The 25,624-nt window shown below is 35.1% G+C and overlaps 1 protein-coding gene across 1 annotated transcript; it reads right to left on the reverse strand.

Annotated features, from left to right (window-relative positions):
- Positions 1 to 10,099: 10,099 nt before the first annotated feature.
- LOC114406254 (transcription factor MYB1-like) lies at positions 10,100 to 21,367 on the reverse strand. Its single transcript, XM_028368907.1, has 2 exons — positions 20,903 to 21,367; positions 10,100 to 11,299 (listed from the first exon to the last, which is right to left on the reverse strand). The coding sequence occupies exons 1-2, from the start codon at positions 21,174 to 21,176 to the stop codon at positions 10,515 to 10,517; spliced, it is 1,059 nt and encodes a 352-aa protein (XP_028224708.1). The 5' UTR covers positions 21,177 to 21,367; the 3' UTR covers positions 10,100 to 10,514.
- Positions 21,368 to 25,624: the final 4,257 nt, after the last annotated feature.

Consider the following 25,624-nt stretch of genomic DNA (forward strand, 5'->3'; position numbering starts at 1 on the left):
AACAATTTTTAATTTAAATTGTCTAACTCTTGGAGTATTATTTCATATTAAGATAGCTAAAAGAAATTTAAATGAATAAATAAACTATAAGAATAAATTATAGTATATGAATCAAGAATGTTATCACAACATCCAAAAGTTGCAACATAAAAATAAATAATTAGCGACAAAAGAAAAAGTCTAAGTCATCATTATAATTCTCATCAAATCTCTTACAATCATGATTGTAATGAGATGGTAGTGGTGTTTACGAGTACGGGTCTCCTACGAATTCGCGTTAATCCAAACAGTTTGAGTTGTGTATTTTTTGTATTTGGATAAAATATGAACCAACACATTCAAACCCATTGAGTTTTGGGTTGAGTCATGGGTTTTAATATTTGGACCCATTAATCTACTAACCTGACTTGTTGATCCTTTAATTGGTATTAAATTATTATTTATATATAATATAAATTTTTAAATTTTAGAAAATCAATTACTATTGTTATCAAACTTAGTAATTAAGAATGAGTTTGTCTCTTCTTTTCTTAGTTTCTCATGATTTCACTCAATCACTCCCACCAAATTAGGGTTTCAACTTCATCTTCTTTCTATTGCACCTCACTCAGTTGCAAATCGCAATCGCACCTCGATCATGTTGAAACTTGAAAGGACACCGGAATAATGCATTAGAGGTTAACAAAAATTTTAGCTTATAAAAAGTATTGAATTTTAAATGCGTTAACAGGAAAATTTAAATACTTTGACCTACTGACCCAACCCATTTACAAATCCCATTTACAAATGGGTTGGTTTGAGTTGGGTTTCAAGTTTTTTTCTTGGAAAATAAACCCAACCCAGCCTATTCAAATTTGATTAGGTTGGGTCAAATCCAACCCAAACTGACCCGCATACACCCTTATGAGATGGTGTTGGAGTATAAGTATGAGGTGAAGTCTCACATCGGATAAGAATTAAAACGTTGAACACAATATAAGTGAGGATAAGATCTATAAACCTAAGCCTTAAGGTTTTGGGTTAAAGTGTGGTGTTAAGTTTCCTTATGTGGTGTGCTTGAGGTTATTGGTGAAAATATCTTTGGTGTTTATCCCCTTGATTGTACAACAATTGGCATAAGAGTGGATGGTTCGACTTGGTGATCGACTCAGATGATTAAGATGACGATAGTTGATTCATGTACATGGAGATCCCTTGTATCAAAAGTCTTCTTGGCGGGTGAGTCCATACATGGAGTCCAGGCAGTGGGTCTCATAGGCGTTGTAGAGGTGCAAGATATTAGAGCATATTGGTGGCAATGGCTAAGCGAAGTGGGGAAACCATGGTTAAGCCTTAAGGGCCACCATGGAATACTCGTGAATGAAAATGACTTTCCTTGAGGGCGAGACTACCATGTGGAAGAAACTCACATTTAAGGGGGAGATTGTTAGGGTACAAGTGTGAGGTGAGTTCCCACATCGGGTAGGAATGAAAATGTTGAGCATCATATAAGTGAGGATAAGACCCATAAACCTGAGCCTTAAGGTTTTGGGTTAAGGTGTGGCATCAGATTCACTTGTATGGTTTCTCATGACCCATTGGTGTAAATCTCTTTGGTATTTCCCTCCTTGATTGCACAATAGGTGGTGGTGATGATGCTTTCTTGCTATAATTGTGTTTTTTTGTTGCATTGTATATGTTATGTTTAACAACTCATGCTCTCTACTTACTGTGCTTAGGGGTGGGAATAGGCCAGGCCGGCCTACAGAGGCCTACGACCTGGCTACCAATATATAATATTATTTTTTGGATACAATTAATTTTTGTTTGAAACTATCAGACTTTGATTACACATTACTGCTTCATAACTTCTATTCTTATAATCAAGTAAGACTTTAATTACAATTTAGGTGTGAGTCATGTGCCTTTTTATATTCCTCATTATTTTGATTGACTTTCCTTTTTCTTTAACTTTCCTATTACGTTCCTACTTCATAAAATATTAAATATTTATTGTGAAGAAGGCTTTTAAAAAGGCTATCTGGCCAGGCTAGGCTTTTAAAGAGGCTAGGCCGAGTCAAAATAAAAACCTTTGATAGGCTATAGGCCAGGCTCAGGTCTCAAAGATTCATCGTAGGTTAGGCTCAGGCCTTTCAAAGCCTGACCTAGCCTGGCATATTCCCACCTCTAACTGTGCTCAATTGCACCTAAAGTTTATAATATTTTTGGACTATTGTTTTTTTTTAATTGACGAATGTCAATTGTTAGTATTATTAGCCTTTGCTAGCAGCAGGATTCAAACCCGCGATCTCGCTTTCCCCCCTTTCCTTTTCCCTTCGACACCTGACCAATCTTGTATCTCTTTTTTAGAACTAATGTAATCTTAACAATTCATGAAGTTAGTGGAAATGTGAGGCCCTTGTGAACTTTAAGGTGGTAAATATCAATAAGATCTCCCTTGTCCTTGCACTTGCACATACACTCCCATATAGAAAGTTAATTGTATATTGTTTAAAGTTCACTAAAATACTATAATTTTGTTGGAGCTAAGAGTGGAAATATGTTAAATCAAGTTTTCTTTGCTTGAACTTGACTTGCTTTATAATCATATGACTCAAGTTTGACCTATTAACTTATTATAGGTTTTTTTTTTAAATGTTTGACCTATTTTTTATTTATATAAGTCTCAACATAATAATTTATTTAAAGGTGAATTTTATATTAAGACTTTAAATAAGTTGATGGAATTATCCTTGAACAAGTCAATAAGTTTGTAAACTAATAAATATATACTTATCTCTAAAAAGATTAATAGGTACATGCTAATAAATGTATTGCTAAAAATTTAATTTGCTTGACTTCCCTAAATTTTTTCTCCTGTAAATGGGTCTCTAAAACCAAGAAAGGCTCACAAGGCAACATTGAAAGACATAAGTGAAGACTTGTTGCCAAAAAGTTCACTCAAAGAGAAGGAATCAACTATACGGAGACATTTTCTCTTGTATCTAAGAAAGATTCTTTCCAAGTAATTATGACATTAGTAGCTCATTTCTCCTTAATGGTTTACATGAAACAACCTGAAGGATTCTCCTCTAGTGATAGTGAGCACTTAGTCTGTATGCTTAATAAATCCATCTATAGATTGAAACAAGCCTCCCGCCAATGGTATCTAAAATTTCATGAGGTCATCACTTCATTTGGTTTTGAAGAGAACATCATGGATCAATGTATATACCAAAAGGCCAGTGGGAGTAAGATTTGTTTTCTTGTGTTATACATGGATGATATTTTTCTTGCAACTAATGACATGGATTTTCTATATGAGGTGAAACAATTTCTCTCGAAGAACTTTGATATGAAGGATATGGGAGAGGCATTTTATGTCATTGGCATTAAGATCCACAAGGGAAGGTCTCGAGGTATTTTGGGTTTGTCTCAAGAGACCTATATTAACAAATTTTTAGAGGGATTTAACACAAAAGATTGTTCACCAAGTGTAACTCCCATTGTGAAGGGTGACAAACTTGATTTGAGTCAGTGCCTGAAAAATATTTTGAGCGGAAACACATGAAGAATATTCCATTTGCTTCAGTTGTTGGAAGCCTTACATATGCTCAAGTTTGCACCAAACCTGACATTGCATATGTAGTCGGAGTTTGGGGAAGATATCACAGTAATTCAGGTATTGACCACTAGAAAGATACAAAGAAAGTGACGAGATATCTTCTAGGAACAAAGGATTACATGCTCATGTACAGACAAACTGATTGTCTAGAGGTGATTGACTACTTAGGTTCAGACTATGTTGGCTGCGTTGATTCACGAAAATCAACATTTGGTTATATTTTTATGCTAGCTGTTGGAGTTGTATATTGGAGAAGTGCCAAGTAGACCTTGACTGCTACTTCCACTATGGAAGTTGAGTTTGTTTTCAGTTTTGAGGCTACTTCGCATGATGTATGGTTGAAGAGTTTCGTGTCTGAGCTTAGAGTTGTGGACTCTATTTCTAGGCCATTGAAGTTGTACTGTGACAAATCTACTACGATATTCGTGGCTAAGAACAACAAAAGTGGAAATGGAAATAAGCACATCGACATCAAGTACTTAGCCATAAGAAAACATGTTAAAAAAAATGGTCTTTGAACACATTAGCACTGAGTTGATGATTGCCAATTCTTTGACTAAAGGCATGCCACCAAATAATTTTAAGGATCATGTAGTATGAATGAGACTTGATTCCATGATGTGATTTCATTGTAGTACAATTGTTATTTTTTGAAACTCTTATTTAGTTTGATGTTTTCTCATATGGTTTTAAGCACATATTCATTTATTTATTTTGAGAAATATAATTAATTTTAGATCTGGAATAAGTATATGGTTTATTCATAAAGTTAAGAGCTAGCATTTAGAGACTTTATATATTGTGGTACATGGAAGATAATATTCGCTATTAGAGAACCTATCACCATGACTCATATATTCCGTTTCCTATTAGACCAAGTGGGAGAATGTTGGATTTCCTTATTTAGTGGAACAAACTTGCTCTGTTTTGAATGAATTTCTATTGCTATTTTGGGAAGAATCATTTTCAATTATGGTTCATTTTCTCTCCACATTCAACGCACGTTGAGCAACATTAAGCAACAACCCAAGATCTTATTATCCATACCCATGTTTTGATCCACAGAGGTTGAACTTTGTGATGGACAGAGCTCTATAAATAGAATCGGGTGCTCTCAGTTTTGATCACCAAGCCTACTCCTCTCTTCAGAAAAAATACACCATCGAGTTTAAGCGAGTGAATGTCTAGAAAGCTAAAATTGTGAAGGGTAAAAATGCCGATAGCAATGGTTGGAGGTAGGTACCTTTGAAATTTATTTTCTTTTTTGTTTTCGCTATTTGATCTGAATATGACACTTATGGTTGTTAACATGTTCATACCAATATATTTAAATGTACTAAAAAAAAAGACTATTGAAGCAACTTTATACGTGTTGTGTTCGAGTAATTGGAATATAGTGGATTATGTAAAGTACTCGATATATCATTGTCACTGAGAACAATGTTTTCGAAGGCAACAACACAACACTCATAAAGGAAAACAAACACATAAGACCTTACACGATATAGGCCAAATCTGAGACGAAAGTCACAAAATCCATTTCTCATATCAACAACGAAAAGAGGTATATGTAAAAGTTTTATTGAAAAGAATAGAGTTCATATGTATAAAACATTTTACAATATTAATAAATAAAAATTATAATTAATATGAATTTTAAGATAATTATTATAAAATTTAATAAAATTATCATATTGATAATTTGTAATTGAATGACAATACAATTTTATTTTATATTATCAATGAAAAAATTTCTTGAAAAGTTATGTAAGTAAATAAAAACATCGAACCGACATAAATATAATTTTTTCAAACTCGAGCTCGACATGAAGTTTTCTTTTATTGAATGTGAACAATTAGGTTTATATAACTTCTTCTTTACTTATCAACTTAAAAATATTAAACCAAACTATTGATATAAAATATTAATATGTTAAAATTAAAGTTGAATTGTAAATACTACTGAATTTGATCTCTCACAGAAATATTTTTTTTTATCAAATTTCAAATTAATGAGTATTTATTTCTCTTAATGAACCGAAAACATTATTAAATTATGTAGTAAGTGAATGATAAAAAATAATTATGTAGTAAGTGTCCGTGGTTAATTAGCGAAGTGAGATAAAATTGGAATAGAAATTTCTCAATCTCTCGTTGCGGAACACATAAAATGAAGGTGAATATGAGAGACAGAAAATGCAATACAAGAAAGTGAAAAAACAGTACAAGATGTTAGGAACTAATGCTGAGCAACACAATGATGATCGTCTGCATATTTCTGTCAGGAATACCATATATTAAGAATTAAGCCCTTCTACTAATTCAGCTTTTCCTATCCATAATTCAGGTGCACCTTACAGTATCATCCTATAGCATCTCACCACAATCGTTAATAAATAATATATTTTTTATCCATAAAAATTAAATATAATATCAAAAAATTTATAATAAATACACAATCTTTAATAGATAATGTTATTATTATTAATCATCTTTCTTCTCATAAATGAAATTTGAGTTTTAAGCCTAAAATAATTATTTGATCTTTAACTTTTATAAAACAAAAATATCTTATATGTTAACAAAAAAAATCATATAATTAGCAAAAAGACCATATATTAAAAAGAAAAAAAATAATATATCCTTTCAAAAAAGATTTAATATATTCTTTCAAAAAAAAAGTTTAATGTATAATTTTTATTTGAAATAATAATTTTTTTCAAATAGTTCTTATTGTTACACCGACCCTACATACACTTTAATGGTAACATGTGTTTTTTTTTTTTTTCAAAAAAGAAACTGGGTACGTGACATATGGTTCTTCAATTTGACCAAGTATTGGTTCTACCTTTAACATGCGAAAGCGATTCTAAACCACTTCCCATGATCTGTTGGACAATTTGGTTGATTTGTTCCACATCTTTTCCCTCGAAATTAGTGGAATTTGGGATTGGATAAAGTGAAAGGTTACTTTGGATCCAAAATTGACCACTCAAAGCTGTCTAAGAGAACAAAGACCGATGGTAAACGGAAACTAAATTAGATCAAAGATTTCATGTTATTGACAACACTGTCTTTTCTTCTGTCTTCTGTTTTCTGTGCTTTTATCTTCAGAATGGTTTGACAAGATTATAGATACACAATTAAAGCAAAGGACAATTTTTAATTTTATAATGAATCCAAAGATCAAAACTTATAAAGTATATATCGGAGTCCTATCCATAAATTAAAGATCTTAATTATGATGAAAAAAAAATCCTTGAATCTTGCACCTGGAAATAAAATTGAAGAAAAATCATATAAAAAAAGGGAGAAAGATAAAGTTATACATTACAACTTCTTTCTTATAAATGTCACCTATAATTAAATAAGAGTGTTTTTAAGAGTTTTTTAAAAAGTTTTCTTATTTTTTTAATCTATTTTTTAATCTTTATTTCTAAATCAAATTTTAAAAAAAAATAATTCTCAATAGTTAAAAATAATATCGTATCATATTATAAATTATTTATCACAAATTTAAAATATAATTGATATGCTTAAAAGTATTATTTAGTACAAATTTAATTATAATGTAGTTTATATATTTAAAAGTATTTATTTATTATAAATTTTAGTTATATAAAACAAACATTTATGTTGTGCATTGCAAAGGTAAAAAAATATGTACATATGATTAAAATAACTAGAAAACCAGAGGATTTTTAGCTGTCATTCTTCAACAAGAATATTTTTAGTTATTTTTCTTCGACAATAGCATTTTTACTTTTTAGCAAAAAAAATAAGCATTTTTTTTACTTTTTTTTATAGATTTTTTTAATCTCTTATCTATTTGAATGTCTTTAGTTCAAATTTTTGCGGATTGAGAAATACTGAATTTAAAACTTACAAAGCTGCATATGTAAGAATACTGGCCAACAAGGTGAAAATATTGAAGTACAAAAACTTAACAATTTTCAATTACGTTCTTCAACTATGACAATTTTTAAATACATCTCTAAACCTTTTTAATTACGTTCTTAAACTTCACAATTTTTAATTACATTCTTGAACTATGACAAGGTTTAATTAAATCCTCCCAAGAATCTAATTAAAAAATAAATACAAATTTAAGAATCTAATTAAAAAATAATTTATGAATCTAATTAAAAACTCATATAATTAAAAACCTTGCAGATTAATTTAATCTATACATTATTTATCATAAATCTAAAATACTAATATATTTTGATAACAATGCATTTAAATTAAATTTTTAAAAGTAACAAGACATATAAAAATATTTATTTTAAGTTTTATATTACATCATCTTGCAAAGTGGTTTTTAAGCAAGAAAAATATTTCATCTAATCTTTATTATAAGGTCCAATTAACTAATTTATTAAAATTAAAAAAATTATTAATTTAGTTGAGAGCATTGTTCATTCAAAACACTTTTATATTTTAAAGATGAATAAGGATTCCTAATTTGATTAGATGCAAATAAATACAAATTATAAAAGTTGTATCTTATATGCTATTAGATCATGATTTGTATTTGAGTGCCTGACATTTCAGACGATATACCCATAAGACGATCTGGTATAACATTTAAGACCTTCATTAATACTATGTGTAGATTCTTTCAAGCAAAAAATATTCTCTGATGATCTATCAAAGTCTTCTGAAAAATAAATGAAGTTCCCATTTTGGAATACATTGATCTACTTTGTTGTTGCAGACCTTCTATGATGAAAGAAGTGATTTTTCTACTGAAGTACAAGACACACTAACCTATCATCATAGACTTTGCATTAAGAAGAGATGTACATTTAATGCAAGCATTAAATGCTTCAATGGAGTCAAGGCTTCAAACGAAGAATAGATGGAAGAATTCAACCGTTGTGAGACAACAGATACTTGGAGATGAATGTTATATATAGGAAAAGCTTTGAAGAAACACGCCACAAATCATTTGCGCAATCTTATTCTTTCATTCTTTCTTGTAAAGATACTAAGCTCTTAAAACACTTTGCATACCATGAGAGAAAATACTAAAAATGTCGTATGATATATTTGTTTGTAAGACGATCGCATTTTAGTCAGTGTGCAATCTTCAATTAAATCTTGTTGATTTGTTTAGAGCCAACAATGACTTGTAGAACAAAGAATATTGGGCTTAAGTCAGGCTTGGAATAGAGCTTGCAAGTGTAAGAGTCAGAAGTGATAATGAACACTTGTAACTTTGATAAGTTAGTGAAATCTTAGTGGTTGCTAAGAACTTGATGTAGTCTCAAATTCGAGATGAACTAGTATAATTCTTTATGTTCTTCTCTCTTTTACTTTAACTGACAAGAGATTTGAATTTGTTTTTAGATTTTATATCTTGTTTTGTTTTACAAAGAAAATTGTTTTTATCATCGTCTAACATAGTTAGATATCTAAGTGATTTTGGTCTATTTACATAAGACAATAACACATGCTATTAGTCTAAGAAAAGTTTTTAAATTTCTAAAAACACAATTCAACCCCCCTTCTTATATTATTTGTTTATACAAGCATTGAATTTGAGGGCGAGCCCTGGTGCAGCGGTAAAGTTGTGCCTTGGTGACTTGTTGGTCATGGGTTCAAATCCGGAAACAGCCTCTTTGCATATGCAAGGGTAAGGCTGCGTACAACATCCCTCCCCTATACCTTCGCATAGCGAAGAGCCTCTGGGCAATGGGGTACGAAGTTTTTATACAAGCATTGAATTTATCTTAAATTAGTATATTTTTTCTTCCAAAACTATCCCGATGAACAAAACTATAAATATTAATGAATTTTGTTTCTCTCACTGGCATGTTATTCTAGAATTGATTTTTCTTAAAAGTATTTTAATGAAAAAATTATTAATGCCTAAAACATTTTAAATTAAACCATATAAAAAGGATCAAACTACACTTTTAATTTTTACATTATAATAAGCAAAGGGAGTAGTTATTAGTCAATACCCCATTATTATCAGCACTAACTTTCATGTAAATATAGTTTACCACAATTGGAGGAACAAAAACATCTAAAATGTAAGACCAATGTTCGTATTGATCAATCATGTGAATTAGGTGACATGTATAATACAAGTATTGCTCGTAGTCCCTCTGGTCTCAAATATAAGAAGAAGAAAAAAATTATGATACACTAAAAAAGTTAGTTAATCACATTCAATTGCATTAATTTCAATTAAAAAGTATTTTTTCTAACTTACTCTTCATTGGAACTTAATATTAAGAATACAAAAGAATCATTGCAACTAACATATCAATTAAATGAAAGATATTTTAAAAATACTAGCATTAAATAAAATAAATTTAGCTTATATTTGAGACAAAATAATGTGTTTTTTCTTGTATTTAAGACCAGGGCGAGTAGTTAACAATGATAATAGCATGGTAGATGGTAGTAAGCATTGCACGAGATAGTTGGAACTTAAAATCATGCATGACCAATATTTGAGCAACATTAGTAAAGCCTAGGCCATTCACAACAGAAAACAATAACTCTTCAGCATTGATTTGATTTCTCTAAGCTGCAATTGCCTTTTAACATAAATGAGTTTTACTCTTAGAAAGTGAACAGCATCACAGCGGCAACTCAAACTGACTGATATGCAAGTAATTTTACCCTATTGGCCTATTTTACAACGAACATTTTAGCAATTACAGGGTCCCAAATCAAGTCCTAATCAGTCAACACCCCAAAAAACAAAATAATTGTTCCTTGAACTTATGAACCTCCTTTTACCTAGTGAATCCATTTACATTATAGCAGTGATTCACATAACTTTGATTGCCTAATTACATTTGGAAGGAAAATAGATTGTCATTACTAAAGCCTTTATCATACCCATTATCCAGTCCTCTCTCAGAATAGGAATGATGATCTATTTGGCACTTTAATGGCCAATATGTACTTGAGATCCATTAGATACTACCCTGCCAGAGGTGTTGCCCATTATTTTGACACTACTACTCTCCAACCCACTTTTAAGCCAAGCAAGGTTACTAATGTCTGTAGCTATTGCAGCCAACTCAAAATTTGGGAAAGATGGAGGTTCCGAAAATTCAATGAATTCTGGTCCCAACAAAGAGCTTTCGGACTTTCTACCATTTGGAGCAGCACAGCAGCCATGGCCACACTGGTGAGGCACTGACTGGTCACCAAAAATTCCTTCAAGCGCTCTATAAAATTCCATATCTGGTTTTGATGATTGTAAAACGGGTCCTTGCATTGAAACAGATCTTGGAATTGATGTTGAAGGCTGCGTACCATCAAATGAGTGGTATACATTAAAAGCACTCACGCGTGCTACTGGCCGAAAAAGGGTAGGTGGGTCCTTGACTTCATGGTGTAATTGACCCTCAGTTTGTGCTTTGCCATCAGATTTATCATCCATGATCTCCATAGAACTGACATCTCTCCCTTCTGAGGATTTCAAAGAAACATCCCCACATGATAGAGTGTCTTCTGATGATGCTTTTGCTTTCTCCAAGCTAACATCTTCCATGAAGCTGCCAGATTCTAATTTAATCGTATCATGTCCAACTCCCCGACGCCTCAGAGTGGAATTCCAGTGGTTCTTAATCGCATTATCTGTTCTTCCTGGTAGAAGCCTGGCAATGGCTGCCCATTTGTTCCCATGGATTGCATGAGCAGCAACTATCATCTGGTCCTCCTCATCTGAAAAGAGTTGCATTTTGTTAAGCCTATATCTTTAGGAAAGTAACATGATAAGATTTAATAGATGAAATCCAAAACTTTCTAAGTAAATATATCATATAATTCTAATGTAACATATAATGCATGCTGTAATGTAGATTACCAACATATTTCAATGGAATGCATGTTTCCTGTACATAGGATTTATTATGACCTGTGTCATAAGATAATGTAGACAGTTATAATTTGTTCCAGGTAAGGAAATTTGCACAAAACAAAAAAAATTGTGGCTTATTCGTTACTGCAGGTTGCAGAAAAGTCATCTGTGAGAGTAAGGAGATTTATCACAAGGGAACAGAAATGTTCCAAAAAAAACACTCTCTTCACAATATTCTTATTATGATGACAATGATGATTGTTGTTGTTGTTGCTACTACAGCTGGTGATTAGTATTGAAAGTGAGGTACTTGAGTTTTTAGAAAAAGAAAAAAAAATTAACAAAGAATTCTGTAATCTCATTCTTTCCCAAAGGCCATTTTGGTCTGCGGATTCTCATTTTAGATCCTGAATTTATTATAATATAATTGTTGCAGGAAACTGCAATTAAACTTTTAATATCATGCATAGATAGATATAAAATTAGCACAAAAAAGAGGACTAAATTTTAATAGTCAACAAACAAAAGCAGAGACAGTTTGACAAATGAAATGAGATGTATGCATAATACCACATTCTTGATTATCATTGCAAACCATTACTAAAAGTTATTTACATGATATAACCTATCCCAAGCATTGAGCTTTTTCATTATCTAATAGGTTTTTACCTCCAAAAATGAAAGATACATAAGATCAGTTGCTCTTTCACCACCTGTCAACCTCAGTTTTATAATCTAAAATTGTGTATGCTATTTTTAGATGTAACTGTGAGCATAAGCATAAGTATGTTCTATACTTTAAATTCACCACACTTTTATGATCATGATAGCTGTATTCTATTCATGAATGTCCTTTCTATACAGAAAACACATGACTACAAGAATGCAGATCATCATCCCTTAAGTCAACAGTCAGACCTAAGATCAGTGTACACAAATATAGACACAAGTTGATTAAAGGCAACCCAACAAATGATGTAAGTATAAAACAATCAGCGATGTGAATATATTATAGTCGGTGCTTCCAAAAAGCAAGGGTCAAAGCTAAGATATAGTACTTGCGATGACACAATTGAAATATCTAATTAGTTGCGGAGTATTATAGTCGGAGTATTACTTGCGATGACACAATTGAAATATCTAATTAACTAACCATAAATTAAATTAACAATGGGTCAAAGCTAAGATATAGTACTAAGGTATTGGTCATACTGTTCTTCAATCAAATTAGCAAGGGTCATATTTCATTTCAATAAGCGATGTCAAGTGTCCACCTTCAGTGCAGCCATCAATTTCATCTCAGCAACTAAAATTGACATCTTGGTAACCAGTGTAATAATTTTACTGGAGAAAAGTACTATCAGTTACTGTACCAAAGTTTTGTCCTTTATAATATTACACAATCTCATCCTAAAGTATATAATGAATGGAAGCCAATATATGTTGGGTATCTGAAACGTATAATTTGTATTGATGGAAGAAAATAGTGTTTATAACAAACAAAGGAATGGTGTTCACAACGAAACCGAAATAACGACAACGTATCAACAAAAGGAACGAGACGGAATCAATAACGCAAGGTCAGCGTTCTGCAACGAGACCAGCACCAGTTCAGAGTAATACCTGAAGATTAAAGAAGAGCTGAAAAGGTTCATAAAGGAGTACAAAGAAGAAGGAAAATATTAGAGGGATCAGAGAAGCAATCAGGAAGAATTTTCACCTTCAACATGCCTCAAAGTGAGTATTCACGCAGCCTTATATTCTCCCTCCTAACGCGTGTGCTCTTTTTGACCCCCACATGCGGATCATTAGCCACGTGTCCTTCCTTTGTAACAGACTCACATGCCAAATTTCCCTCCTGCTTCCCACATGTTACATTACCCTCCCCTTTAAAAACAACCTTGTCCTCAAGGTTGAAGTGAGGATAACTTGCCTTAACCCAAGTCACATCCTCCCATGTAGCTTCCTCAGGACCAGCAATTTCCCACTGAATCAGCACCTGTTCCACTTGGGAAGAGTCTCTCAATAACACCCTTGAATCCAATACTACTATGGGTTGAACCATCGGACCACTTTCACCCACTGTTAATGGTAATGGTAAATAAGGATGCTTTGAGCTACCAATGAACTTCTTCAATACAGAAATGTGAAAAACAGGATGTATACGAGCTATTTCAGGCAATTTCAACTTATATGCCACTGTGCCAATTCGATCCACCACTTCAAATGGACCAAAATACTTCATTCCTAATTTCTGATTTTTTCTCAATGCAACTGAGTGCTGTCTATAGGGCTGTACTTTAACCAAAGCCAAATCTCCAGTTTCTAATTAACAATCCCTGCTTTTCTTATCTTCATTTTGCTTCATATAATTTTGGGCTCGTAAAAGATTAGATTTCAATTGTTGTAACAAAGCATCTCGAGTAATCAAAGAATCTTGCACAGAAACTGGATCTTTCGAATTACATTCATAAGGAATAACAGATGGTGGATCCCTACCAAAAACAGCCTTGAAGGGAGACATACCAATGTTGTGATGAAAGGAAGTGTTGTACCAAAATTGAGCCCAAGGAAGCATCTCAAACCAGGCTTTAGGATGATCAAACACAAAGCATCTCAAGTACATCTCTAGTGTCTTATTCAACACCTCCATTTGGCCATCCGACTAAGGGTGATAAGCAGAACTCATAACCAATGTGGTGCCCTGGGCTTTGAATAACTGTTGCCAGAAAGCACTGATAAAAACATGATCTCGATCTGAGACAATGGTCTTAGGAAAGCCATGCATCTTTACTATATTAACAATAAAGGCATCATATGAAGATGCCAAATGCGTAATAAAGTCCATAGCAATGTCCTCCCAAATTCTTTGAGGAATTGGCAGTGGTTGTAATAAGCCAACTGGCAACGCTTGTTCTACCTTGGCTTGTTGGCAAATAATACACTTTCTCACAAAATCCCTTATATCTTGCTGCATTTTGGGCCAATAAAATTGTTTACAAATCCTGGAAACTGATTTGGTGATTCCCTCATGACCTCCAATCTTAGAAGCATGAAACTCGTGCATAATTTTCTGTTTCAATGCCTCATTCAAAGGAATCATCATCCTGCCTTTCCAAAACAACAAGCCATCCTTAACTGTATATTCAGTTCCTGACACAGTTCCCTCTATACATTGTTTATAAAGTGCAGCCAGAATAGCATCCTCCTTAATTAATGTTGCTACTTGAGTCATCCACACTCCAACTGCTTCAGACCACGCCATAGAAAAACTTCTGGACAATGCATCAGCAGGAATATTCTCCCTACCTAGCTTGTATTGAATAACAAAATCATATCCCAAAAATTTGGGTAACCACTGCTGTTGATCAGGAGTATGCAACCTTTGCTCTAATAATTCCTTCAAGCTTTTCTGATCAGTACAGATAATGAATTTATGGCCCAATAGGTAGTGTCTGAACTTAGCCAAAGCTTCCGTAATGGCATGAAACTCTCTAATGTAAGCAGATTGTTTTTGCATTCTAGATTATAGCTTTTTGGAAAAATAAGCTATTGGATGTTCACTCTGACTTAATACAGCCCCAATTCCAGTAGCTGAAGCATCAGTCTCTAGTACAAAAGGTTCCTTGAAGTTAGGAATGGCTAAGACTGGAGCTGAAGTCATAACTTCCTTCAACTTATTAAGGGCAGTAGTGGCACTTGCACTTGCAGACCACTTAAATGAGTCCTTCTTTAAAAGATCAGTTGTTAAGGATGCTGCTATTGTAGCATAACCTTTCACAAATCTTCTATAATATCCTGTCAAGCCCAAAAATCCCCTTAATTGCTTAAGAGAATTTGGTAATGGCCAATCCAAAACAGCTTGTAATTTCGTTGTCTCCATTGCTACACCAGCTCCTGATAAGGTGTGTCCCAAATAATCAATTTCTCTAACTCCAAAAGTACATTTAGAGAATCTAGCAAATAACTAATGCTGCTTCAAAATGCTCAACACAAATTCCAAATGAGACAAATGATCCTTCCATGAAGGACTGAATATATGAATATCATCAAAGAATACCAAAACAAATCTTCTTAAAGCACCTTTGAAAATGTCATTCATCAAACTCTGAAAAGTGGCTGGGGCATTGGTCAAACCAAATGAGATAACTAGCCATTCATACTGCTCATGATGTGTTCTAAAAGCGGTTTTGTGTTTATATTCAGAATTAAGAAGAATCTGATGATAACCGGATCTTAAATCCAGCTTGGAAAAGAAGACTGCCCCATAAAGTTCATCAATTAATTCATCAACAGTTGGAATTGGAAAGGTGTCCTTGATAGTTATGGCATTAAGTGCTCTATAATCTGTGCATACTCTCCAAGATCCATCTTTTTTTTTACCAAAATAATTGGAGAGGAAAAAGGACTTTTACTTGGCTGAATAATTCCTTCTTCAAGCATACCATTCACCAATTTCTCTATTTCCTCCTTCTGGCTGTGAGGATACCTGTAAGGTTTGACCTTAACAGGTTGATAACCATCCACTAAGGGAATGGAATGATCATGAGCTCATGGAGGAGGTAATGACGTAGGAGTTCCAAACACAGCACTATAAGAATGCAGAAGTAAGGCCAATTTAGGTTCCATATCAGTGGGCAACTCCAATAAAGGAAATTGTACAGAATTGGGCTCAATTAATTGCATGGTAAAAATCTCAGCAACAGCATCTGTATTCAACATCCTCCTGATATGATGTAAATAAGTCTGTCCTGGAATTATATCATTCTCTCCTTGTAAGGTCGTAAATTTTCCATCATACATAAATTTCAATTGTAACTTGTCATAATCAGCTATGTGAGGACCAATAGTTTCCAGCCAACTAGCTCCTAAGATGAGATCAGCACCTGATACTGGTAATAAAAACACAGGCAATTGAAACCTGGCATTTTGAGCTTTGATAGTTAACTTGCTAATCATTCCTTCAGCTTCCATATAATTCCCATTTCCCACCATAACCTTAAAAAAAGGTGCTGGTTCCACAGGTAATTTGAGAAATTTAGCCACTCTTGGCTGTAAGAAATTGTCTAAACTGTCTCCATCCACCAAAACCTTCATTGGAAGTTTATCAATATAAGCCATAAATCAAATTGTACCTACACCCACACCACCTTTTAAAGCATTCAATGACAAGTGATGATCCTCAAGAATCACCTCCGCATTATCAGCCACACTATCAAATCTGTCTTCACTATCATGAGGTTCAAGCTCAGCATCATCATTCTCAGATTGTAACAACAAAAACTGTCTATTAGGACACTTATGGTTGAATGAAAACTTCTCATCACAGAAATAACATAGGCCTTTCTCTCTTCTCAATTGCATCTCAGCAGGAGTTTTTTTTTTACTGAAGTATTTCGAATAGGAGGTACATTTGGAGTGGGCAGCAATGGGGGTAAACTATTTTTCACTGGATTTTTTTGGACATTATTATGAGTATTAGAAGAAGACAAGTTTGAGTATCTAGGTGAAAATGGAGTAGAACGAGTAATAGGCATTGTAACATACTTCTCCTCATACAATTAGGAGCCTGGGCAACCACATCTCTACGGATGTCCTTGTTCAATCTACTAATGAAACAATTAAGTAAGGCCTCAGGAGTCAAACCATCAGATCTATGAGCTAATGACATAAATTTCAAATAATAATCAGCAACTGTACCCTTTTGTTGAAGTTTGGATAACTCTGCCATAGAACAATCAAAAAGTGAAGGACCAAACTGAGATTCCAACGCACGTCGAAGCTCAATCCAGGTATTCACCATCTCCATTCTCTGCAGCATCTGAAACCATGGAATTACATCTTTCTCAAAATGAATGGAAGCTATATCAACACGATCCTAATCTGGAGTATTATGATAGTTGAAGAATTTCTTTGCCTTGAAAATCCATTCCATGACTGGAGTTTGTCCATCAAAATGCAGAAAACCCAATAAAATCTCCTTAACAACAGAATTTTATGAAATTGGCGTTGGTGACAAGACTGGAGTGTTGGAATTACAACCTTGTGAGTTCGAACCACCATTGGCCGTTGTTTGGTTCTGAATCAACAGATCAATTGATCTCTGCATCAAATCCATACGAGCTTGATTGTCAGCTTGGAATTGATCAAAACGATCGTGAAAACTTTGATCACAAGAACGTTGTTCTTCCATCCAAGATGTGAGGGCGGAAACTTAGGACTGAAGTTGTTGAAGCCTAGTACGTTCATTATGCTCGGCCATGATGACAATGAAAGCACCAATGAAACGTATAATTTGTATTGATAGAAGAAAATAGTGTTTATAACAAACAAAGGAATAGTGTTCACAACGAAACCGAAATAATGACAACAGCAAAAGGAACGAGACAGAATCAATAATGCAAGGTCAGCGTTCTGCAATGAGACCAGCACCAGTTCAGAGTAACACCTGAAGATTAAAGAAGAGTTGAAAAGGTTTATAAAGGAGTACAGAGAAGAAGGAATATATCAGAAGGATCAGAGAAGCAATCAGGAAGAATTTTCACCTTCAACATGCCTCAAAGTGAGTATTCATGCAGCCTTATATTCTCCCTCCTAACGCGTGTGCTTTTTCTGACCCCCACATGCGGATCATCAGCCACGTGTCCTTCCTTTGTAACAGACTCACGCCAAATTTCCCTCCTGCTTCCCACATGTTATAGTATCTTTACAAAATCGGGGATTATCATCCAGTGTATTTGGTTCAAAAGTTATTTATCATTATATCATTTTGAGGGTGAGCCTTGACGAAATGGTAAGGTCGCCACTTTGTGACCTCTAGAGGTTATGAGTTCAAATCTGGGAAATAGTCTCCTTGATTTCAAAGTCCCCAAACCCCACCAGGTGAGAGCCTCGTGCCCTGAGTTGCCCATTTTATGTCAATTTTGGAGAATAATTTATTTTGAATTAGCATTTGTTCTTTTTTCTCTCTTTTTTAAAAGTGAGGTCCATGATCTAGTGTCAGCAAGGACAACATAGGCTAAATACGAAGCAAATTGGCCTCAGTGGGTTTTGAACCCCGGATCAAGAAGCGATGAGGGCTACAGAATATTTTGTTAATGTAATAAAGTTAGTTGGGCAGTTGAAATAGTTAAGAATAGAGACTTGGCCTAAATAGTAGGAGCAGGGCAGAAATCAGATTTGTTAGTTTTGGGAAGCTGGGCAGTAGCTTAGTCGTAAAAGGATAGCCTTGAAGGGAAATCTTTGGAAGAAGGATTATGTCCTTTGGTCCGTTATTCAATTAACCATTTTTAAAGCCTAAGAAGTTTTATGTTGTGTCTCTAACAATTTTAACCCAAATACTAGATCCCTTATGGGTTGACGTGGAACACGGGATGAAAGCTCTGAAGAACAAGGGGGAGTTCTTAAACAAAGAGAACTGATGGTCACAGGGCACAATTACTTTCTCTGGCCTCTAATTCGGCTAATTATAGTTGGTACTGAAGAAGTTCAACAATCAGTGGATAGGTGAATGAAGAAACAGGGCAAAAGATTCAAGGAGCAAGAAGACCATGAACAACCCACTCACAAGACACATGTGAAGACTGAATATGGAGAAAACAGAGTCATAACAAGAAGCCAATTATGAGTCCTTCTGTGATGAATCAAAATCTTGGGCTAGAAAGATTGAATTGCCCAACATCCATGGCAGCAACCGGGTGAGTCAGATTGCCCAAGTTGAGAAAATCTTCAAAGTGCAACAAATGAAGCCAAATGAGAAGTTTCAATTCACATTCATGATCATGGAGGGGTCAGCAGGGCATTTGTTCGTGTTCTTGAGAAAGAAGACATCAGATTTGACCTGGGAAAATTTGACAGTGGCTATGGTTCAAAGGTTCCCAGGAAGACAATTGTGCAGTTTGTATGAAAGATTACCTACCTTGCAGCAAATGGATTTATTGACGAGTACATACAAGATTTTGGAATCCTGGTGGCACAGGCAAAACACACTGGGAAGGATATAGTGTAAACACCATCTGGAAATTGTGGACAAGCTGATAAGGTTGAACGTTGAGCAGATGATATTGATAAGGCCCAGAGAATAGGTAGTTAGTGAAGTTATAGAATTGGTTGGGATGCTAAAGTTGATAAGATTATAGTCTTGGCTTAGGTAGAAGTGGAAACATTCATATTTGTTAGTTCTGGAAAATCAATCAGCATCTGAGTTGTATAAGGGGAACCTTGGAAGAATGGTTCACTCCTTTGCTCTCCATTTGTGAATCAGCAAAGCATTAACAGAAGTGTTCCTTTTCTTAAATCTATAAACTTTATCACCTTTAACCAATAGTCTCCAAAGAAATTTGGTACTTCCTGAGGCCTGAGCTAAAGCTTTTAGACATGAATTTATTCATTTAACTTGATGGGATGTCATTTTAGCTAGCTCGCTATACATTATATACATGCAGTGAAATCGTCAAATTATCTCACATTGCATTCTAAGAATTAGACTTTAAAAAGAAAATGGTTTGACAAGAAATAAGAAAATAGGGATTAACTGTCTGCAACTGCAATTGTGGCTGCAATGTCAAGGTTTTTTTACTCACCATGACCGCATTAGCCACATTTTTCCACAATGTCGAGGATTGTGATGAAACCACAACTGCAATCACAATTTAAAACCTTGGATTGACCAAAAAATCTGAAAATTTTAAGTTGGAACAAGACAAAAACAAAAACAGCACTCAGGATCAAAAGACACTTTATTTAACCATTATTATAAATGGAATTCCTATGTTCAAAATCAAAAATAACAAAAACGAACCAGACACAAAACCAACTCAGTGCATGACAAGACACTGTTATAGTATAGCGAATACCCATACTAAGTATGAAATTCACTTGGAACTCAATTTACGACGATCCAGGACATCAAGTTCATAATTTTCCAAATGTCAGACTAAACCTATCCATAATAAGATCAGTCTCTCATAAGTCCTAATCCACGTGAGTCCTCTTGTAAAACGACAAAAACTAACATAGCCTGTGAGCAAGACCAATCCAAACACACAGTAGCGTACACCGCCATAACCATTTTAAGTACAAGACACAAAGAGTTCTCTACACAAATAACAATCACAGGTATCAGTCATACCCTGTAGCCAATGATAACTACCAACCACCATCTCAATAACACCATCACCCTGGGTAACAACATGATAATAATTCATAAACAGCAAAGCAAAAATGTGACTTATCCATTAAGGAACAGTAATGCACATAGCAAATTCAAAAAATGAACCACAAAACCATCAAACTTTAAAAACAAAAGATCTTAATACATGAAACATTATAAGTAAAATTCAAACCATTTCCGTTATTGCATTTCCATCTCTACACTCGGAAGGTCAATTTTCGAAAAAAATCAAATTAAACCATACCGAAACAAAACCAAATTCAAATTCAAATTCAAATTCAAACCAATTACGTACCGGTGAAGGGTTTGCGCTTGACTGCGGGATCGAGCTGGTTGCACCACCGGAGCCGGCACGACTTGCCGGATCTTCCGCTGATCCCGCGCGCGATGAGGCTCCAATTTCTCGCGCCGAACTTGCTCACCAGACGGCTCAGAATGACGTCCTCTTCCGGCGACCATGGACCCTTCACTCTGTCCCTTCCACCGCCGCCGCTGCCGCTGTCTAGCCCGAGCAGCCCCTCGTCGCCGCTTCCGTCGGCGGCGGCGGCGGCGGTTTCTTCCGGTTCCATCTGTGAGGTTAGTTAAGAAGTGAAGAGTGGAAAGTGGAAAAGAACAAGACAATAGAATAGTTAGCGCAAATGTTTCGGCACTTTTTCAACACAAGCGTGCTCACAGCGAAGGAAGATGTATGTCCATGTTTCAACTGTTCAACTACAATTATACCCTTCACTCTAAGGATTGTTTCAGTAACAAAACTCAGATAGTGTCCTAACCTTTTTGACTGGAAAAGTGGAAAGGAATTTTTTTTTTTCATTTGGGGTAAGTTTTAAATTAACCAGAGTTTTGCGCGTGGGAACGTCCGGGCTCATACTCCTATTTGAATATTATCAACATGTTTATTCTCATATTTGAGATTTGTTAATTGTTAAATATTAATAATCTTTTAAAAAATGTACAAAAAATTAATTTAAATATTCAAACAGATAATATAGACCGGAAAGACTGCTAATGTAAAAAGATGTAACATTATGTGAAAAGACTGTTAATGTAATTATAATTCAAAGAACAATGTCAAACACATAAAATATAAGGTTCCATCTTGAATTAGGGTCTCTGATCCCAAACAATAGGTCTCGACAACTTCAATGGTATGCAACAATAAATGTATACAATAAGTAAATAAAAATGAATCACAAAGTAGACAAAGAAAAATAACTTACATGTACTTGAAGCATTTGAAGATCTACATTTCATTGTCTCTTGGTTCTGCAAAGGTGAACAACCACCTTCACTAAAGTGCAGGCTTTTTTCGAAAGCCCAAGTAATATTATTTGGAAACAACCAAAATTGAATCTAACTAAATAATAAATATAGCATAGAAAAATCAAACCCACAAACATAGAATAAAACATAATAATATTTGTACTGTTGATAGGAATGTCTAAACAAAAACAAAAGTAAAAAAAAAAAATTGTTCATTACCCGAGGGTAATTAAATTACAGACATAATATATCAAAATAAAACAAAGATAAGTAATTAAATATTTCTTCAAGGGGAGTCAGCTTCATCCTCTGTGTCATCCCATGTAACATGCTTCCTATAAAGGACCTCCCATAGATGTTGGTCAATGTTGTAGAAAAAGATGACCTCATCTCCAGCCTTCAAATGACACTCATCTAAATAATGAATCCACACATCAGCAACACATGACAGGCCATTGTTCATGGTAATCATCCATTTCTGATGCCTACCACTACCACGATCCACAACCATATATTTTTTGATGCAATTAAATAAATTGAAGCCTCTGGTGGCAGAACCTAGGTTAGAAGGAACACGGTGATTAAATATAAGAAGTTAACAATAAATAATATAAAGGATTATGATTAAATTAAGAAACACCTACCAGTTGATAATTTTGTTGAATCATATCTTCAGAGACATCAATGGTAAAAACATGGTGCCTTATGGTTGGGACTACCCTTTGGTGTAGAGGTCCCACAACGTCCACACTGAAAGTACTATTTTTGTCCCTTCCAACAAACCGCATGAGAACTGTGGCGTCCCCAAAATAATGATTGGTTTAATAGTAATGATTTAAATAACAAAAACCATGGTAATTTTTTTTTCTTTTTTTTCTTTTTCATTTCTTTCTCTTTTCACAATAATTAGGTGCAGAAGGAAAATCCTCACTATAGAGTCCTGAATGGTCAGTTCACAACTCTATTCGGAGTCATTTCTTTCTTACCACTCGTAATCTCTAAACTATTTTGTTGTTTCAAAAGGAAGAGTATACCAGCCATTACTTTAGGTCGTCACGTGAAAATAATAAATAAAATACGGTCGGTAAACTCTTTTGCAAATAAAGTTTGCTAATACTTTCTTTTCAAATAACAAGATTAAACCTAAGTACATTCATCATTTAAAAGCTGTCCAAAATATGGGAGTTTTACAAAATACATAGTGTCATCCAGAGCAAAGGTGTCCACAGTGGTGGCTTCAGCCACATTTATACAATCATCAAATTCCTATACAATAGGTCTACCCGTACAAAAACAAAAGAGTAAACCTAACAGTCAGTCCTAGATACACCCACCCTCAAAAAGTATATAAAACTAGTCCATAGAACTGTCTACTATGATGAAGAGCCTCCACTGATCGTCATCTCTCCAGGGCCACTATCCTCCGTAGAGTCTGCCTCGGATGCCAACATGACGTCCTCAGGAGAATCCACCTCAGGGAGTGGGTCCTCATTACCCTCTAGAAAGTCAAGAGCATCCACAGCAGGCTCAGGAGGTAGCTCCTCGAGATCCTCCTCAGGGTCTTCCTCGGATGACGTTACCTCAATCACTTGGACTGGCTCCATTAGACGGTATGGTGTAGGCGTGGGTAGTATCCACTCCACAGTACGCTGAAGCGTGCGCGCGGGTTCATCTGGATGCACCAATGAAGTAGTCGAATCGTGCCCCGAAATCGGCACCTCGTGTTGCCTTCGAGGGTCTCCCAAGCTCCCTCTAGGCACTCCATCTCCACTCGATCATGGATTAGCTGCGCCGCCATCACGATCTACAAGAAAGAAAAGAAAGGGGTAGACTCTTTCACGAGAATCTAACTACACCGCAACACAATGCGTCTCATAACCACTACATGTAAGTAAAAGGGGTATCTTTAGGCTTTTCATCTCTGGTAATCGATTACACAACCTTGGTAATCGATTACCAGAGGCCAAACTCGAATTACACAGCTTCAGGACATGAAAACCTGAAAAAGGCACTGTGTAATCGATTACACATACCTGGTAATCGATTATCAGTGGCCTATTCCTCTGTGTAATCGATTACACAGACTGGTAATCGATTACCAGAGGCCTCCATAATCTTGCAGTCCCATTTCTAAGCCTGGTAATCGATTACACCCCTTGGTAATCGATTACCAGAAGCCCTCCTAGCTTCCTGACCTCGTTTTCAAGCCTGGTAATCGATTACACTCCCTTGGTAATCGATTACCAGAGACCATCTTAGCTTCCTGTCTTCACTTTTAAGCCTTGTAATCAATTACCCACCCTTGGTAATCAATTACCAGAGGCCATATCTCATATATCAATCAAAGTTCACAGCTGGCCAGCCACCACACAAGCCTCCTTGCTTTGTGGTCTTAGTTCCTTTTATCTGTTGACTGCCAGGAGCTCGCCTGCTTAGGTACATCACAGGTTCTCACTGAATGACTATGCCCGGGTTGGGTCGGGATTGGTCAAGCTTGGTTTTGGGCAATAGCACCCCACCTGACGTCCCCAAGGTCTACTGACCCCCGCGACATATCTCCAGGTACCACTCTGTGGTCAACAATAAAAGAAGGAAGTCTCACCCTTCCACACTTCCTCATTTCAAGCTTGTAGGATTATGGGGTACCCATCACATGTGGTACTAGGTGGCGGTCGGGCGGTGGTGCAAAACGATTCTCCACATCCACAAATCACGTATAACCCACCATCCCCTGTTGCCCACCTCCAACTGAGCTCACGTACTCCCACGTAGCCCTTATCCTCGTTCCTCTCAATGCCGGGTCCCCATCAATCCTCCCAAGCTTCCACAACATCCAAGTAATTCAACATTCAATCATCACAAACTAACACAGCCAAGAAAACAGGGCAAAGGCAGAAAACTCTGCCCAAAACACAAACCAACATCACAGCTTTTCACATTCAATTACCCCAGTAACATTCTCTTCGTTCCAGTTCGTTAACCGTTGGATCGACTCGAAAATTTTACTGGAAGTCTCTAGTACATAAGTCTACATTTTGACCGTTGGGATCTGCTAGAAAATGTCCAGAACCCCATATGTACTACCCTTTTCACAACCATCTATACACAAGCATTTTTCTGCACTTATACAAAATTCTGCTGCACATTCCAACAGCAAAATTCTGCATAAAGTGCAGATTTCGAAAACCACTCTTTCCCTCATCCAATTTTGCCCAAATTGAATCCTACAAGTCCCAAATCATGTACCAATCATGTCTAAACCAAGGACAAGCTTAAGACCAAAGCAACATAAAATCTAGGTATCCAAAACCCCTCAATTTAATGGATTTTCAAGGTTTGAGAAGTGAAATTGAGAATGAGGTAAATTTGGAGCAAACTCTCACCTCACACAAGTCTATAACATCAATCTAAACTTGTTCAAACTGGATTTACACCTAAAATTCCACCGAATCAAAATTTGACTCCTCAACACCTAATTTTACCCTAGAAATGGCTCTTTGTTCACTTTGATCATTTGTTTTTCTCTCTTGCACAACCCAAGCTTCCTCATAAGTCCTAAATGACATTTCAAACTAGGATTAACTCACTTTAACCTCCAAATACCACTAAATCCAGATTTGGCCTTCCAACTCTCAAAAACTCACTCTTTTTCCACTCATAACACCATATTCTCACTTTCTAACCCTAGGTTAACTCTACCCTTTTCATCCCTAGTAGTTTTCCATAAGCAATTTCAGCACACCAACATCAAAAG

This window comes from Glycine soja, chromosome 3 (genome assembly GCF_004193775.1).
Source record: "Glycine soja cultivar W05 chromosome 3, ASM419377v2, whole genome shotgun sequence".
Lineage (NCBI taxonomy): Eukaryota > Viridiplantae > Streptophyta > Magnoliopsida > Fabales > Fabaceae > Glycine > Glycine soja.

Coding starts and splice junctions, on each gene's coding strand:
- LOC114406254 (XM_028368907.1), bottom strand. CDS start 21,176: ATGGAACCGGAAGAAACCGCCGCCGCCGCCGCCGACGGAAGCGGCGAC. Junction 11,300..20,902: donor CAAGCGCAAACCCTTCACCG/GTACGTAATTGG, acceptor AACTCTTTTCAG/ATGAGGAGGACCAGATGATA.